The sequence below is a fragment of the Mauremys mutica genome, chromosome 3 (assembly GCF_020497125.1).
Source record: "Mauremys mutica isolate MM-2020 ecotype Southern chromosome 3, ASM2049712v1, whole genome shotgun sequence".
NCBI classification, from domain to species: domain Eukaryota; kingdom Metazoa; phylum Chordata; order Testudines; family Geoemydidae; genus Mauremys; species Mauremys mutica.
The window spans coordinates 94383826-94400494 of NC_059074.1; the positions used below are offsets into that span (position 1 = coordinate 94383826).

General features: G+C 42.4%; 1 protein-coding gene across 1 annotated transcript in view; it reads right to left on the reverse strand.

The window, feature by feature from the left end:
* TRDN (triadin) overlaps nucleotides 1–16669 on the reverse strand; it is a 271057-nt gene that overhangs the window by 146458 nt on the left and 107930 nt on the right. The window contains exons 13-15 of the mRNA XM_045010301.1: nucleotides 11278–11313; nucleotides 9835–9897; nucleotides 9046–9105 (exon numbers count right to left, since the gene is read on the reverse strand). Of these exons, the coding sequence (XP_044866236.1) occupies nucleotides 9046–9105; nucleotides 9835–9897; nucleotides 11278–11313 (159 nt within the window). The remainder of the gene's footprint in view (nucleotides 1–9045; nucleotides 9106–9834; nucleotides 9898–11277; nucleotides 11314–16669) is intronic.

The following is a 16669-nucleotide window of genomic DNA, read 5'->3' on the forward strand; positions in this document are numbered from 1 at the left end:
ATGGAGGAATCTGGATGGTGGCAGCGATACCAAATCTAAGCTGATAATTAAGCTTAGAAGTGTCCATGCAGGTCCCCACATCTGTACCCTAAAGTTCAGAGTGGGGAAGGAACCTTGACATGGTGAGCAGTGGTGAGGGATTTTTTAGGAGCCAAAAGCCAGATTTTTTTTTCCTCCTTTGAGATGCTGGGGAAGCAGTGAAAGAGAGATACCCTGAAGGCAAACAGATAAAGGTTTTTCTAAAAGGCTTTGTTAGAAAGAATTACCCTCCAGCTAAGCCCAGCTGGAAATCAACAGTTTGCAAAAGACAAGTTACAAACCAGTTTTTCTGGTCTCTTCTCATTCTGAGAAGTCCAGTTAAAAGCTGTGTGTTTTTTGCTTTTTTTTACCTCGCAAACCAAGATAGCTGAGGCAGAGCAGGGAAACATGTCAAGCAAATTAAAAAAAACATACTACAGGAGCTGGAATTAGCCAAACTCCGAGCTGAGGAGAGCCAAAAGGAACATGACAGACAGATGGCCAGACATGAGGCTGCCCACAGAAGAGCTATGGAGGAGAAAGAAAAAGAGAGAGAAAGAGAAGAGAAAGCCAAAGAGGCTGACCACCAGAGGGCTATGGAGATCCAGAGGGAGGCCCACAAGCATGCCCTGGAATTAGCAAGGGCTAAGCAGGAGTTACCAGCCAACCCTAACAACCCTTCTCCAGGTACTGCTTCCCATCCCAGAAAATTCCCCACCTACAAGGCAGGTGATAATACTCAGGCCTTCTTAGAAAATTTCAAAAGGGCCTGCCATGGGTACAGCATCTCTACAGACCAGTACATGATAGAGCTGAGGCCACAGCTCAGTGGACCCTTAGCAGAGGTGGCGGCTGAAATGCCTAAGGAAAACATGAACGATTATAAACTTTTTCAAACCAAGGCCAGAATCAGAATGGGGCTAACACCTGAGCATGCCTGTCAGCGGTTCCGAGCCCTAAGGTGGAAACCAGATGTGTCATTTACCCGACACGCCTACCATATTGGAAAGAATTGGGATGCCTGGATATCAGGAGCAAGTGCTAAATCTCTGGAAGAGCTGTCCTTCCTAATGCAAATGGAGCAGTTCTTAGAGGGTGTTCCTGAGGAAATAGAAGGGTACATCCTAGATGGGAAGCCCAAAACTGTAACCGAGGCGGGGGAGATTGGAGCCAAATGGGTGGAAGTGGCAGAAAAGAAAAAAACTACTAGCAGTTGAAGCGAATTTCAGAGGGGGCAAACTGAAACCAAACCCTATCACCGGGGGCAACCCAAGGCCCCACCTACAACCCAAGGAAAGCCCCAGACACCTTATTGTCCCACCTCAGTCTCCAGCAACCCACCTCATCCCAGTGACTAGTCAGCTGGGCGATGTTTTAAATGTAATGAACTGGGACATATAAAGGCCCACTGCCCCAAGAACCCCAACCGATTACAGTTCATTACACCACAATCACACCAAAGATCCCCAGGCCCAGATGCCTCTCAAATACCCTCGGAGCGAAGGGAAACCTTGAGAGTGGGCGGAAAGAAGGTTATCGCGTGGAGAGACACTGGGGCACAAGTGTCAGCTATCCACCAATCCTTAGTGGACCCCAAATTCATCAACCCAGAGGCCCAAGTGACAATTCACCCATTCATGTCAAAATCTTTAAACTTGCCTACAGCTGAGTTGCCTGTCCAGTACAAGGGCTGGTCAGGAATGTGGACTTTTGCAGTCTGACAATTATCCCATCCCCATGCTACTGGAGGAAGACTTGGCCAACCAAGTGAAGCTGGCCAAGAGGGTGGGAATGGTCACACGCAGCCGGGCCAAGCAAGCTTCCACACCCATCCCTGTTTGTGAGCCGTCCACCAGGGCCCCGTCTGTGTTACCAGAGACCCAGACAGAGGTGGTGGAACCAGATCTTCTACCCATGAATGCTACAGCCATAGTGAATCCAGTCCCAGAACCGGAACAGGCAAAGCAACCAGCACCAGAACCGTTGCCAGCACAGACTCCAGCGCTTGCAAACCCATCTACAACTCCAACGCCAGAGGGCACCAGCGGGCCTGAACTGGCAGAAGCAGCAGACAACCCTACCCAAGAGGCTCAACCAGAGCCTGAAATATCACATAGTGCACCAGCGGAGAGCGGTTCACAATCAATGAAAACAACCCCATCACCTACATCGCTTCCAGAGGGACCAAGCCCAAGTCCACAGTCCAAGGAGGAACTGATGTCTCCAGAATCAAGGGAACAGTTCCAGGCTGAGCAGGAAGCAGATGACAGCCTTCAGAAAGTTTGGGTGGTGGCACGGAGCACCCCACCGCCTCTCAGCTCTTCTAACCGATCCTGGTTTGTTGTAGAACAAGGACTTTTATACAAGGAGACTCTTTCTGGTGGACACCAGGAAGACTGGCGTCCTCAAAGACAGTTGATAGTTCCAACTAAGTACCGGGTAAAGCTCTTAAGCTTAGCCCATGATCATCCCAGTGGCCATTCTGGGGTGAACAGAACCAAAGACAGGTTGGGGAAGTCCTTCCACTGGGAGGGAATGGGCAAGGACGTTGCTAATTATGTCCGGTCTTGTGAGGTGTGCCAACGAGTGGGAAAGCCCCAAGACCAGGTCAAAGCCCCTCTCCAACCACTCCCCATAATTGAGATCCCATTTCAGCGAGTAACTGTGGATATTCTGGGTCCTTTCCCAAAAAAGACCCCCAGAGGCAGTACATACTGACTTTCATGGATTTTGCTACCCGATGGCCTGAAGCAGTAGCTCTAAGCAACACCAGGGCTAAAAGTGTGTGCCAGGCCTTAGTAGATATTTTTGCCAGGGTAGGTTGGCCCTCCAACATCCTTACAGATTCGGGAACTAATTTCCTGGCAGGGACCATGAAAAACCTGTGGGAAGCTCATGGGGTAAATCACTTGGTTGCCACCCCTTACCACCATCAAACCAATGGCCTGGTGGAGAGGTTTAATGGAACTTTGGGGGCCATGATACGTAAATTCGTAAATGAACACTCCAATGATTGGGATCTAGTGTTGCAGCAGTTGCTTTTTGCCTACAGGGCTGTACCACATCCCAGTTTAGGGTTTTCACCTTTCGAACTTATGTATGGCCACGAGGTTAAGGGGCCATTACAGTTGGTGAAGCAGCAATGGGAGGGGTTTACGCCTTCTCCAGAAACTAACATTCTAGACTTTGTAAGCAACCTACAAAACACCCTCCGACACTCTTTAGCCCTTACTAAAGAAAACCTAAAGGATGCTCAGGAAGAGCAAAAGGCCTGGTATGATAAACATACCAGTGAGCGTTCCTTCAAAGTAGGGGACCAGGTTATGGTCTTGAAGGCGCAACAGGCCCATAAGATGGAAGCGTCATGGGAAGGGCCATTCATGGTCCAAAAGCGCCTGGGAGTTGTTAACTATCTCATAGCATTCCCCACCTCAACCCTAAAGCCTAAAGTATACCATGTTAATTCTCTAAAGCCCTTTTATTCCAGAGAATTGAAGGTTTGTCAGTTTACAGCCCAGGGAGGAGATGACGCTGAGTGGCCTGAAGGTGTCTACTACGAAGGAAAAAGTGATGGTGGTGTGGAAGAGGTGAACCTCTCCGCAACCCTGGGACGTCTGCAGAGACAGCAGATCAAGGAGCTGTGCACTAGCTTTGCACCAATGTTCTCAGCCACCCCAGGATGGACCGAACGGGCATACCACTCCATTGACACAGGTAATGCTCAATTAGAACCCCACTCTACTGGGTGTCTCCTCATGCCCAAGCTGCTATAGAACGGGAGATCCAAAGCATGCTACAGATGGGTATAATCCACCCCTCTAACAGTGCATGGGCATCTCCAGTGGTTCTAGTTCCCAAACCAGATGGGGAAATACGCTTTTGCGTGAACTACCGTAAGCTAAATGCTGTAATTCGTCCTGACAACTATCCAATGCCATGCACCGATGAGCTATTGGAGAAATTGGGACGTGCCCAGTTCGTCTCTACATTAGACTTAACCAAGGGGGTACTGGCAAGTACCGCTAGATTAACCCGCCAAGGAAAGGTCAGCCTTCATCACCCATGCAGGGGTGTATGAATTTAATGTGCTTCCTTTCGGGCTGCAAAATGCACCCGCCACCTTCCAAAGACTTGTAGATGGTCTCCTAGCAGGATTGGGAGAATCTGCAGTTGCCTACCTCGATGATGTGACCATTTTTTCTGATTCATGGGCAGAACACCTGGAGCACCTGGAAAAAGTCTTTGAGCGCATCAGGCAGGCAGAACTAACTGTTAAGGCTAAAAAGTGTCAAATAGGCCAAAACAGAGTAACTTACCTTGGACACCAGGTGGGTCAAGAAACGATAAATCCCCTACAGGACAAGATGGATGCTATCCAAAAGTGGCCTGTCCCAAAGTCAAAGAAACAGGTCCAATCCTTCTTAGGCTTGGCTGGATATTACAGGCGATTTGTACCACACTACAGCCAAATCGCTGCCCCACTGACAGACCTGACCAGAAAGACACAGCCAAATGCAGTTAAGTGGACTGATGCGTGTCAGAAGGCCTTTAACCAGCTTAAGGAGACACTCATGTCTGACCCTGTGCTGAGGGCCCCAGACTTTGACAAACCATTCCTAGTAACCACAGATGCATCTGAGCGTGGTGTAGGAGCATTTTTAATGCAGGAAGGACCGGATCAAGAATTCCATCCGGTTGTGTTTCTCAGCAAGAAACTGTCTGAGAGGGAAAGCCACTGGTCAATCAGTGAAAAAAAATGCTACGCCATTGTGTATGCCCTGGAAAAGCTACGCCCATACGTTTGGGGACGGCGTTTCCAGCTACAAACCAACCATGCTGCACTAAAGTGGCTTCATACTGCCAAGGGAAACAACAAAAAACTTCTTCGATGGAGTTTAGCTCTCCAAGATTTTGATTTTGAAATTCAACACATTTCAGGAGCTTCTAACAAAGTAGCTGATGCACTCTCCCGTGAAAGTTTCCCAGAGTTAACTGGTTAAAATTGTCCTTGAAATGTGAAAAATCTTGTAGTTTTACATAATTAGTAGTATATGTAAAAGTGCTTGTGTTTTATTAATCTGTTTATTCTAAAGTTCTAGAAAGAAATCACCGCCAGTGTGGTTCAACACTGTCTGAGATTTGGGGGGCGTGTCATAAACAGATAGTTAAGGGTTAATGCCTCTTTTACCTGTAAAGGGTTAAGAAGTTCACTTAGCCTAGCTGACACCTGACTAGAGGAACCAATGGGGGAACAAGATGTTTAAAAAGAAAGGAGGGAAGTTTTCCTTTGTTTAGAGCCTCAGTTTCAGCCGGAGTGAAAAAGATCAAGGAGTAGGTTTCCTTGTCAGAGTAGTAAGTTTTAGAAAGGGATAAATAGGTTTATGTTTATTTTCTTTGTAACTTGTCTTGGTACCATTAAGGGAATTATCAAAATTGGGTATTTGGGTATTTTTGTGTAAATAAATTTGTGCCCAGGGGAACATCCTCTGTGTTTTGAATCTGTTGTCTGTGAGAGTAGCTGGCATACTATAGAGAGGGTTTTCTTTTACCTTTCTTTTCTTTCATTAAAAGCCTTTTTCTTAATACCTGATTGATTTTTCCTTGTTTTTAGGTCCAAGGGGGTTGGATCTGGATCCACCAGGAGCTGGTGGGAGAAAGGAGGGGGGATGGTTAAATTCTCCTTGTTTTAAGATCCAAGGGGTTTGGATCTGTGTTCACCAGGAACTTGGTGAAAAAGTCTCTCAAGGTTACCCTGGGAGGAGAAGGTTTTGGGAGGAAAGGGGGAGTTCCAGACGGAGGAATCTGGATGGTGGCAGCGATACCAGATCTAAGCTGATAATTAAGCTTAGAAGTGTCCATGCAGGTCCCCACATCTGTACCCTAAAGTTCAGAGTGGGGAAGAAACCTTGACAGTTGGCAACACTGTAAATTGTAATTTGTCTCCTCCATTATGATTTCCTGCTTTTAGGGGGTTCAAAAGGAGATAGCATCAAACCAGATGTTTCATTTCTGAATTACATGGCATGTAATGTAGTTTCCTTCCCCATGGACTATGCCTTGATGTGGTGGGACAGCTTGCATGGTCCCATGACCCTCAGAGCTGTGCGAGTGGTAATATAACTGGTAAGGCCACCCAGGCCAGGTTGAAGACTAGAAACCAGACCAAAGGCAGTCAACCAATCCTCCTGGTAGGGCTTGGCTGGGAGTGGGCTAACAACTGCTCCCATAAAAACCCAAAGCTGTTATGGAAACCTACACTACTGCTCAGCTCAACAAACTGAGCCTAATTCAACTCAACTCAGTTAGACCTAGAAGAAAGATGATGATGCAAAGTGGCCAAACCTGAAAGGAAGCTACTCCTCTGACGAATCTGCTCCATCCTAAATCCATAACCAAAATCGGTATGTGGAACATGCAGACACTATATAAGTCTGGTAAAACAGCCCAAGTAACAGAAGAAATGGACAAATATAAACTAGATATAGCAGGCCTAAGTGAAGTGAGATGGGTAACATCATGACAAATAACTGTCACCTAGACACATCCTACTATATTCTGAGCTACTGAATGCCAATGTCATGAACCAGGATGTGGGTGGTCAGGCCTAGCAGTCAGAGCAGAAGTGGTCAGGCCTAGCACAGACATGGTCAGAGCTGCACTTACAAGCCAGGAACCAGGAGTCAGGCTCGAGCAGACTGGAAGGACAGTAGCAAGGTTGGGAACAAGCCAGGATCAGGGCTGGAGTAAGGCTAAGAGCAGGCGAGGCAAGGAGAGATTGCAGCTGTGGCTGTGTGTATAGAGAAGCCACAGATCAGTTGTTGCTGTTAGGCTGAAGAGCAGGCTTGCTGACTTTCTCAACCAATGAGGCGGAGTAGTCAGTCGGGCAGTCCTGCTGTGGCTCAGCTGTTCTCATAGGCAGACTGGGTAGGTACAGCGGCAAGTCCTCATTCCTGGCAGTGGGTAATGTACATAGAGATGGCATAATCTGATACTGTCAAGGAGGGCAGCTAAAAGCCTGACAGGATTATAACAGCACAATTTACATCAAAGTTTCAGAAAGTGCCCATTATTCAGTGCTACTCTCTAACAAATCAAGCTAGCCAACGGGAACAAGAAAACTTCTGTGAACAGAAGTAGCCAAGGTCCTGAAAAGGGATGTCCTCCTGGTAACTGGAGACATGAACACTAAAGTGGGGGAGCAACAATACAGGCAGGGAAGTAATTGTGGGAAAACAAGGCCTTCATTAAGTGAACAAAAATGGGGAAATATTTGCTGATTTTTGTGGAATGAATGATCTGGTCATGGGAGGAACTATTTCCCCTCACTGTACTATTCACAAGATAACTGGCAGGTAGCCACACCACAGAACAGGGAACAAAACTGACCACACTGCAATTCAGCACAAGTGGATAAGAACTTTAGAGGTTGTATGAAACAGGAATGGAGCAGAGACAGTAACAGATCATCAACCTGCTGACCCATACCCACGGAGAAAAGCAAGCTAACACAAATTATCTCCAGACCTATGCACAATTAGTGGGGCTGAAAATCAACACAGAGAAAACGAAAACCATGAGAATCAACATCCAACAAGAAACACCAATAACACTTTATGAGATTGGCATAGAAGAGGTCTGACACTTCACAATTCTTGACAGCACCATGAGCAAAAAAGATGGAACAGATGGAATAGCAAAAACCAGATATGCCTCTGCAACCCCAAAGCCAATGTAGGGAAACAGAATTTTTGCCCTCATAACTAAGCTTTGACTATTTAACACCATTGTAAAGGCTATCTTACTGAATAGTGCTGAAATCTAGAGACTTATCAAGACCTTATTATCTAAACTTCAAGTTTTTCTAAACAGCTGCCTTAGACAAATCCTCAACATTAGATGGCCGGAATAAAAATGATAAATGAAGAGCTTTGGAGGAGGAAGAAACAGAAATTGATAGGACAGGAAATTATGGAACAAAAATAAAGATGGCTAGAACACACATGATGGAAAGAATCAAACAAACATAAGACAAGCACTGGACAGGAATTCCCAGGGCACGAGGGGGTGAGATAGACCAAAGAAAACTTGGAAATGCACAATAAAAGCAGAAATAAAAGATATTAAAATGACATAGAAAGAAGCTTCATTTGAATTTTAAACGTGCTTGAACATGTGTCAACACTAAATTATTACTACAATGAGTACAAATTCTAAGGTAGAGAGGACATAAACATTAGTTGCTAGTTATCACTTAAAAAAACCAGCTCTGCTTTTGTATACATTAAGTAGTGTTTAACATGTTAAATAATGTTTGTTGTTATTATTTCTAACACAACTCATTTCTCCCAGCATAGATAAAGCCTCTTAGGCCTGGGCTACGCTAGCGGGGGTGGGGGTTGAACTAAGATACGCAACTTCAGCTACAGTCGAAGTATCTTAGTTCGACATACCTGTCTGTCCTCACGGTGGTGAGTTGACTGCCGCGGCTCTCCCATCGACTCCGCTTACTCCGCCTGCTGAGGTGGAGTACGGGCGTCATTCGCAGATTGATTTATCGCGTCCAGATGAGACGCAATAAATCAATCCCTGATACACTGAACACTACCCGCCGATCCAGCGGGTAGTATAGATGTACCCTTAGACAACTAACTGACTATTTTCTCTGCTACTTGTTACCATTTGAACCTAAAATTATTTGAATGTGAAAAAACTATCCCTGAAAAATGTAAGGCCATAGCTGAATCCCCCTTTACATATACTACTTTTATTTTTAAATCAAGCATCCACTAGCTATACCAAACATTGACTACATTGAGTGGTGTTACTTATGCCCACAGCTTAATTTGGTGTCAGAAGTGGAGAGAGGATGATTTATGTCTGTCCAAATCCCAAATCCACAGAATAAAAGGGTACCCTTCAGTCTTAAGTAATGGGAATTTACATATTAACCTATTTTAAATGTTTAAAAACTGAAAATACACAGATTAAATAATCAAATGTCAAACCTGACAAATTTCAATTTCTTACCTGCTTTTTTTATTTCAGGGACAGTCTTCTCAGGGGATTTCTTTTTTTCCTCTTCTTTTTCTAACATTTAATTAAAGAAAGTCATTTGATATGCTAGAACTATGAATCACACATTCAAATATGCAGTCAGCCAAGCCCTGGTGGGCACATGCTGAAAAAATGTGACTTATTTTTGAGTTTAGATCAGATGATTCCCATCTAGACATTGCACACACCTAGTCACAAAGCAATCAGATAAAAAATGAAAATTATTCATTAAGCATCAACTTTGGATAATCTGGACCCTTAATAATTCATGAAAGGCCAGGTGAGACTCATCAGTGCAGGAATGTGGTAGCTTTTAATTTAAGTTACCAGTGGTAGCTACAAATCTTATTCATTACTATCAAAACGACATGGTACTGATGTCATTGAAACTGGCATGCAGAATACAAAGCTATATGTCCTACCATTTTCACATATGGCAATATAGACATGTCCTGTTATATCAGGGACAACCATTAAAATTGCCATGGACAGCCTCACAACTGGGGGGGCTAAATCACCACGTTTGCCATTGGTTCTTTGGCTTGTCAACCAGGAAAAGCCTTAAAATATTGATACAAACTGAAAAAGTAGTAAAACGTGGGATGGTGATGTAAATAAGGTATGGGAAAATCATCCAATAGGAGAGCATTGTGGTACTGCAAGTTTAGAGTTTGATCTGCCGCCACTGAAGTTAATGGGAATTTAGCCGTTGATTTCAATGGGAGCTGGATCAGCCTCTCAATAAACTTTCCAGTTCCATACCTTTCTTTTTAGTTTCAGGAATAGCTCTCTTCTCTTGGGTTATCCTCTTTTCCTCTTCTGTTCCTAAGAAAAGATTTAAAAGAAATTCAGTTGATTTTTTAAAATATCTTATTAAAGAACGATGATCCACATTTTATAAAACAATAAGGTAAGAGACCCGAACAAGGCCCGATACTTAAACAGAGACTAAGGCAAAAAGACAGCATAACTGTGGAAGGACTTATCTACCAAGATGTGTCTTATCTCTATGGCACCCAAGTTGGTAAACCACGATGACTTGTGACAGATGACTACACTTGTATTGGGCCAAACTGTGACATTGGGTAGATCAACCTGTTTCAGATGGTACACGTTCCCTCTGTGCTGTGTTTTATTAAATCTGCCTGGTTTTGGCCAACTGAAGTATGCTTTGGAAGATTTGCCATCACAATGCAGAAAACATACATTTGGTGATCAGTCCATGCAATGGAGAATACCTGCAAATCTAGACCAATTAGTCGCTTATTAAAAACACTACCGTCATCCCTCAAATATATAAACATACTCTATATTCCAGTGAGTCCACATAAAGCTGAGGATAGAATTGGAGCCAGCGTGTGCACCAAGTAATTATTTAAGAAATAGGCACTTAATCAACTGTACCCATTAACCTACTATAAATATAATTTTTGAAGTGATGCAGTAACCCTGCATTTGTTCTGACTTAGTGCTTCCCTTATAAAACCTGACTGACAATAGAAAAACTTGCAAGAAATACTCAGCAATAAGTGCAGAATAATATACACTCATGACATTTTTATGAATTGGACCTTTAAAACTGTCATTACAAGATATCTGCTATTCATGGTGAATTGCAGTTAATCCATTGTGTACTAAAGAACATGACAATCTTTTAAATTCATTTGTCTCTCTTTTATGGATTTACTGGGCAACAGTGGAAATTTTAGCTTTTTGCTCTATGAAGGCCACAACAATTTAATTACTTATTGCATGAGTGTTATTAATTGGTAGAATAGAATTAGGTATGAGACATCAGGAAACCCATTTCCTATTGTCTTTCTCTCTCTTTGTTAGGGAATGAATTCCCATTAAATGCTAGTAAATAATAGCAAACATATGCCCTTTGTACTGCCCACCCCACAGCCATCCAGGTTTGCCCCCTTCAAGTTGTGTATTATAGGTATCAGCTGAGTTAGCAGAGCTATAGCTTTTTATTTTGTGATGCTTTGCTATTATGGATATGTACAAGAAGCCAGCCTATATTGTTATACAGAAAAGCACATGCAAAAAATCATGAGTCCATAAAGTCAGAGCTCATTCTTTCCTTGAAAATTGTTCCGGGGTAGAAGAAGCTTTTCTGAAGCTAGCAGATCCAAGCAATAAATATGCTATTAGCCCTTGAATAAATTAACATCAAGAGAAAGAAAATATTAAGTTACTTACTTTTCACTTCCTTAGCTATCACAAGAGGCTTTTCTTCTGCATGAAAACATATATAAAAAGAACATTCTTAAACCAGGGAATGCAAAAAAGTTCATTACAAATACTGCACAGCATGCTTTCAGAAATTAAAGAAGCAAACAAAAATATATGTGTGACTGATACAAAAATAGACATTTTCTTAGAAGTTATAAACCCCTTGGTCTTGGTCTGGTTTCACAAATGAGAGAACATTGCATAAAATAGGGGGACTTGTTTATCAACATGAAGGAATCTTACTGAACCAAATTGGTTCTGACTTTCTAGCAGACATGATAAATTCCTGGTTAAATGTTCGACATTATCTCAAGATTTAATCCATTTCAAATATATTTGGTCATTTTCACCCTTTTTTATTGTCTTGGGAAAAACAAAGACGAGTCCCTTGTGATTCTTCAACAAACCGTTTCACCCAGCTGCTTTTGTGTGTCTCATGTCCCCCCATTTAGTCCCCAGTTAATCATGATCAAGTTTAAGCTGACCATTGGTTACAAATGAAGTAATGATTTGCTTATACGTACACATATGGTTAACCAGGGCACTGATCAAGCAATGCAAAGTTCAAAAATTTTGTGCAATAAGCAATATGGACATTATTAGAGGTAAAGAAAATATGCATAACAACATAAAAATGTGGCTCAGCATAAAAAGTCAGATGCTCACATTCTCATCTCTTCCCAGCTTCCACTAATCCTGGGGCTGGTTATCTACTAGTCCCATTCCCTCTGCTCTAAAACAGGGGCTAGTGAGAACCCTCGGTAGGGAAACTCAGTAGCTTTCTGTCTAATTTCAGCCACAAGAATGATCCAATGGGAATCAGGCTGCTTCTCAGGATCTGGCCCATTGTCGAAATCACTGATGCTCAATTTGGAAGAACTGGAAAGTGACTTTAGCACTACATGAATTGAGAAAATACTAAAAAAAAATAATGTTCAGCCATTGTGTTAATGTTTCATTTTGTGAGATGACATGATGTGGCTGCAACTCAGGTTCACCACATATCAAAGCATCAGACAGCACAAAATCCCGTCATTGGTGCTCTGTTCACTGTTCCTGAGGGCAGGACGAGTAAGCGGAGCACCAAGCAGATCTGCCATGTTCAGAGATTCCTGTAGTGCTCTGAAAAGGCAACCTGTGCCTTGACAGGCAGGGAACATAATCTAGCCCTAACTGCAGATCCCAATTCTAGAATTCTCACCAAATTGAACCTAAATGCAATTGTGTTCCTGTGACAGGGTGCAGGGTACCTGCTCCACAATGAAAAAGGAGTTAACTCCAGCTCAGCTTTCCTTTCCCCTTGCACAGGTGCTTAGAGGAAGGGCCCTTCGACTGTCTGCATTAAAAAGGGAGGAAACGCCTTTGGGAAGTCTGGTTTCTCAAGGGGGGCCTCTAGGACTGGGAGAAATCCCATACTGAACACAACTGTTTTCTTTGCAAAGTCATTCAACAAATGTATTCTACTATAATAAATTGCCACTGCCACTGCCACCCTTCTCCAGTGTACCACATTCTGAGGGATGTCATTCATTGTAGCCCCAAAATTATCTAGGTTTTTACACACATTTGATGTCCCTTACTATTATTGTTGCAAATTATAAGGAATCATTACACTGAGGTTATAGAAAGAGTTATTTATAGTAAAAGAAGGAATCCCACTTAATTTTAAGTGTCCTGCATGAATACATTTTCTGTATCCTTCATACTGGGTCTTTTTTGTGCACCATGTTCCACATTTGGACCGTGACAAGTTAAGAGGTACGTCTAATGCCAACAGAAAACTTGCCACATCTGAAGCATAGAACGTGGTGAGCTTCTTCCAAGCATAAATATAACTAAGTGGAACGTGAAGGGCTAAATGCCAAGCGAGGGTATATTAAACAACAGGTAGCTTTTGGTACATAGGCTAGAAAATAGAGATATAGGGAATTGTGAGAATGACAATGGAGGACTATCTAAACTTGAGCCCAGGTACCTGCACCTTTACTACCTCCACACTGTGAAGTGGAGGGTAAGGGATGGGTCACAGCTCAGTGTGCACTCTGACCATTCCTCCAGCATGCCAGCTTGGGTTCGCTGTGTGTCTAAGGGCTTTGAGTGTGGCTAATAAAGGATGTTGGGCAAAAACACATGGTAAGACATGTGGAAAGTCTTCCATGTAGACATACCCTAACATAGCAAGCAGCAGAAATAAATGAAACTAGCCAACCCTGTTCAGGCTGCATGCAGGGTTTGAACTCATGGCCTTTAGCACTAAAATAATGAATCCCTTCTGTTAATCTAAAGGATTAATTCCTATAACTAGAAGCTATAGCAGACTTATAAACCTCTGTGGACCAACCACTTATATGGGGATATGTAATACACACTGAAGAGTGAGTTACACAACCAAATTCAGAAGGATTTTGATCATTCCAAAGCTTACTCTAGCTGCCCTCAAATATAATTCAATACAGACAAATATAAATAATTAGTTGGAAAATCAGGAGTCCACCTAGGGAACTTATGCAATAAGAAACAATCATCCAGGAGATTGATCAAGGAAAATGACATGTATTATCATTTTCTAAACAGTAGTTCAGCACCACTCTTCTGAAGACAGACAATAGATTTCTGAGAGAGATAAAGTTCAGAATTTATTTTGTAGAGTACTTTTTAGATCCCATTTGGAATGTCATCTGCAGCACTAGCCACCATACCACTAGATGGGAAATGCAGGCAAAACTATTACACATGAAGGATAAACAACATGCGGAATAGGTTACTGGAAAATTGCTTGACAAAAATTGCTTGAAGCAAAGAAAAATTCAGTGCTAGTTTAGATTTATTTCTGAAGGAGGAGGGGATTGAAAGATTTGCTGAAAAAGCAAGAAGGTGGATTTAATACAAACAAAAAAAAGATGATAGTTTGAATTTCCTTCATCTGCTTCTACAGCTTCTCTTGTTCTCTGCCTGTGATGTCAAGTACTTCTTGAAAGGCAGGGGGAGGAGAGGTTACAGTATTATTAACATGCAAAAAATGTACCACTTCAAACTAGGTTTGGGTGTAACAACAGCCTGTTGCTGTGCCATTGCTAGGGAGATCTAAATTTAGGAATGCACTTGAGTTACAAGGCATGGTGTTACACAATTGATGCAGTCTGGCTGGAGGAGGAAGACATTGTGAGAGTCTCTTATCCACACAGACCTTCCCAGATGCTCCAAACAGTGACATTAGTGCTGACTCTGAAAGAACTTGTCTGCTCATCCATCACCTCTAAGAAGAGGAGGTAAGGAAAGTGCCAAAATACTGCCATCAATATTGTGTGTTGGGGAGAGGATACGTAGAAGTAAAAATAACTGGTGGGGGTGAATGTCAAAAGGTTTGGAAATGGTTTGGTTCAGATAATGTGCCTAAAGTTCAGATGATTATACAAAGCTTATCTGTACTTATCAAAACCCCTGCTGTCTGGAAATCCCAGGAAAAGAGCTTTCAGGGGAGACGTGATATTGTCTGGTTTTGTGAAATATTACAATAGCCTTTCTTACCTAATGATTCTGGTCTTGGCAGAAACAAGGAAGTACACAGAGATGTACAGGGGGGAAAAGAAAAGAAAAAAGAAAACCAAACTGACTAAAACAAAAGTTAATTTAGTTTATCAGAACCTCAGAGAAAATTTCATTCAGGTTCAGCATAAGTTTTGGGTAAAAGTCTGTACTTAATTTTATGAAAACCAGCTTGCACACCTTAAACTCACATAATTTATATTTTTAAAGAGACATGATAAACCAAAAATTATATTTAAAAAATAAAGCTAATTTCCTTATCTGTTAAGAACACTTTTCTTTAAACCAGAGTGAAATCCTGGCCCTTGTAAAGTCAATCAAAATTTTGCAACTGACTTTAGTGGGGGCCAGGATTTCACTCTAAATGTTAAGACTAATTATTTTTTCTCTTTATGCTGTTCCATTCCTTTTTTGCATTTCTCTTAGCATGGGGAATAAAATTAGACTGGTCAGTTGAACTTTGGGTTCTAGTCATTTTCACATGCATTAGCAAAATTCTGCAGTGTTGGGGTGAAACACTGAAGGGGAATTAAAAGAATCTTCATGGTAACATTTCTATTGATATTAAGTTTCATGGACACAGAGGTTTTTTAAATGAAATCTAAATTTGGGATCAAATTTGACTTGAAAAGCCCCTTTAAAAAGCCATTTCTTAAATGGGTTTGTCCTTTTTGATCCAATTATTTTTTCTGAGGGAAGTAACACTGTCTGTATTAATCAAGTTACTGAAAAGTCCATAAAGGTCACGAAAATCCAAATCAAATTGCTCTGATGTTTGCAGAACTGCTACTTTTCACATGTAAGCCTTTTTGTTTGGCTTACCTGGGCATGTCTGGGGCAAAATTAAGTACAGTAACCACTGCAATTCTTTTTTACACTGTACCTTTTCATTTCAGTCGACCAGTACAATATAATATTTTCTTAGACTAAGCAAGTGAAGGAATAATGAGGCACAGAGGTCACTGGCAACACACTAAAACTTGAGCTCCTGGTGAATCTGTACTGCCTGATTTTGTCTTTGAAGCTATTTTACTGTGTTCAAACCCGAATCTCAAATATTATTTGGAAGCTTTGAAGATTGCTACAGTAGACATTTGCTAGAGCTGTGGAAAGTATGCAAGTAGCACTATCACATCTGAAATTCCTGGTGCTTTCATGTGACCCACACAAGAGTTCATGATTTCCCCGTGGGGTGATTACAGACTTTCCATTTCATGGCTGTGTTGAATTAAGCACAAAAACTGTTTGTTAATAACATGGGGCCATATGCTCCCCTCACTAAACAACACAGAGGGGAGCAAAAGAATACAAATACCAGTTTAATGAAGCCAGGAAGTACATGCAAGGGGAAAAGATAGGTGGCATGCTAGCCTTTGCTATGTAGCCAAGAATAGCTCCTTTACTTGGACAATGGGAAATCAGGGTGTGTGGCTGGTGGGGAAAAGAGCCAGAGAGGAGCCACTGTGTGTGGCATGATCACCCGAGAAAGGGTCATAAAGTGCACAGAAAATTGCTGCAGTGGCTAATGCTGATTGGGTTTGCATTCACCTGCTTGTGGCTACAACTCCTACTCAAGAGGGGTAGGAGCACACAGCCAAGTAGGTGAGGTAACATCAACACTGGCAGTGCTGTCTGCATTTGGGCAGCACAGGGGACAGGATGGGAAGGGTATGGAATGATACCTTGGAGGGTGTATGCATCTGACCAGGAATCTCTGTGGTTTGGGAAAAGGAGATGCCTAGCCAATAGAGGAATTGTAGGTCTTGACGCCTGCTCCTTCTGAAGCAGTGTTAGCCTTGCCTCTGTAAGGGAA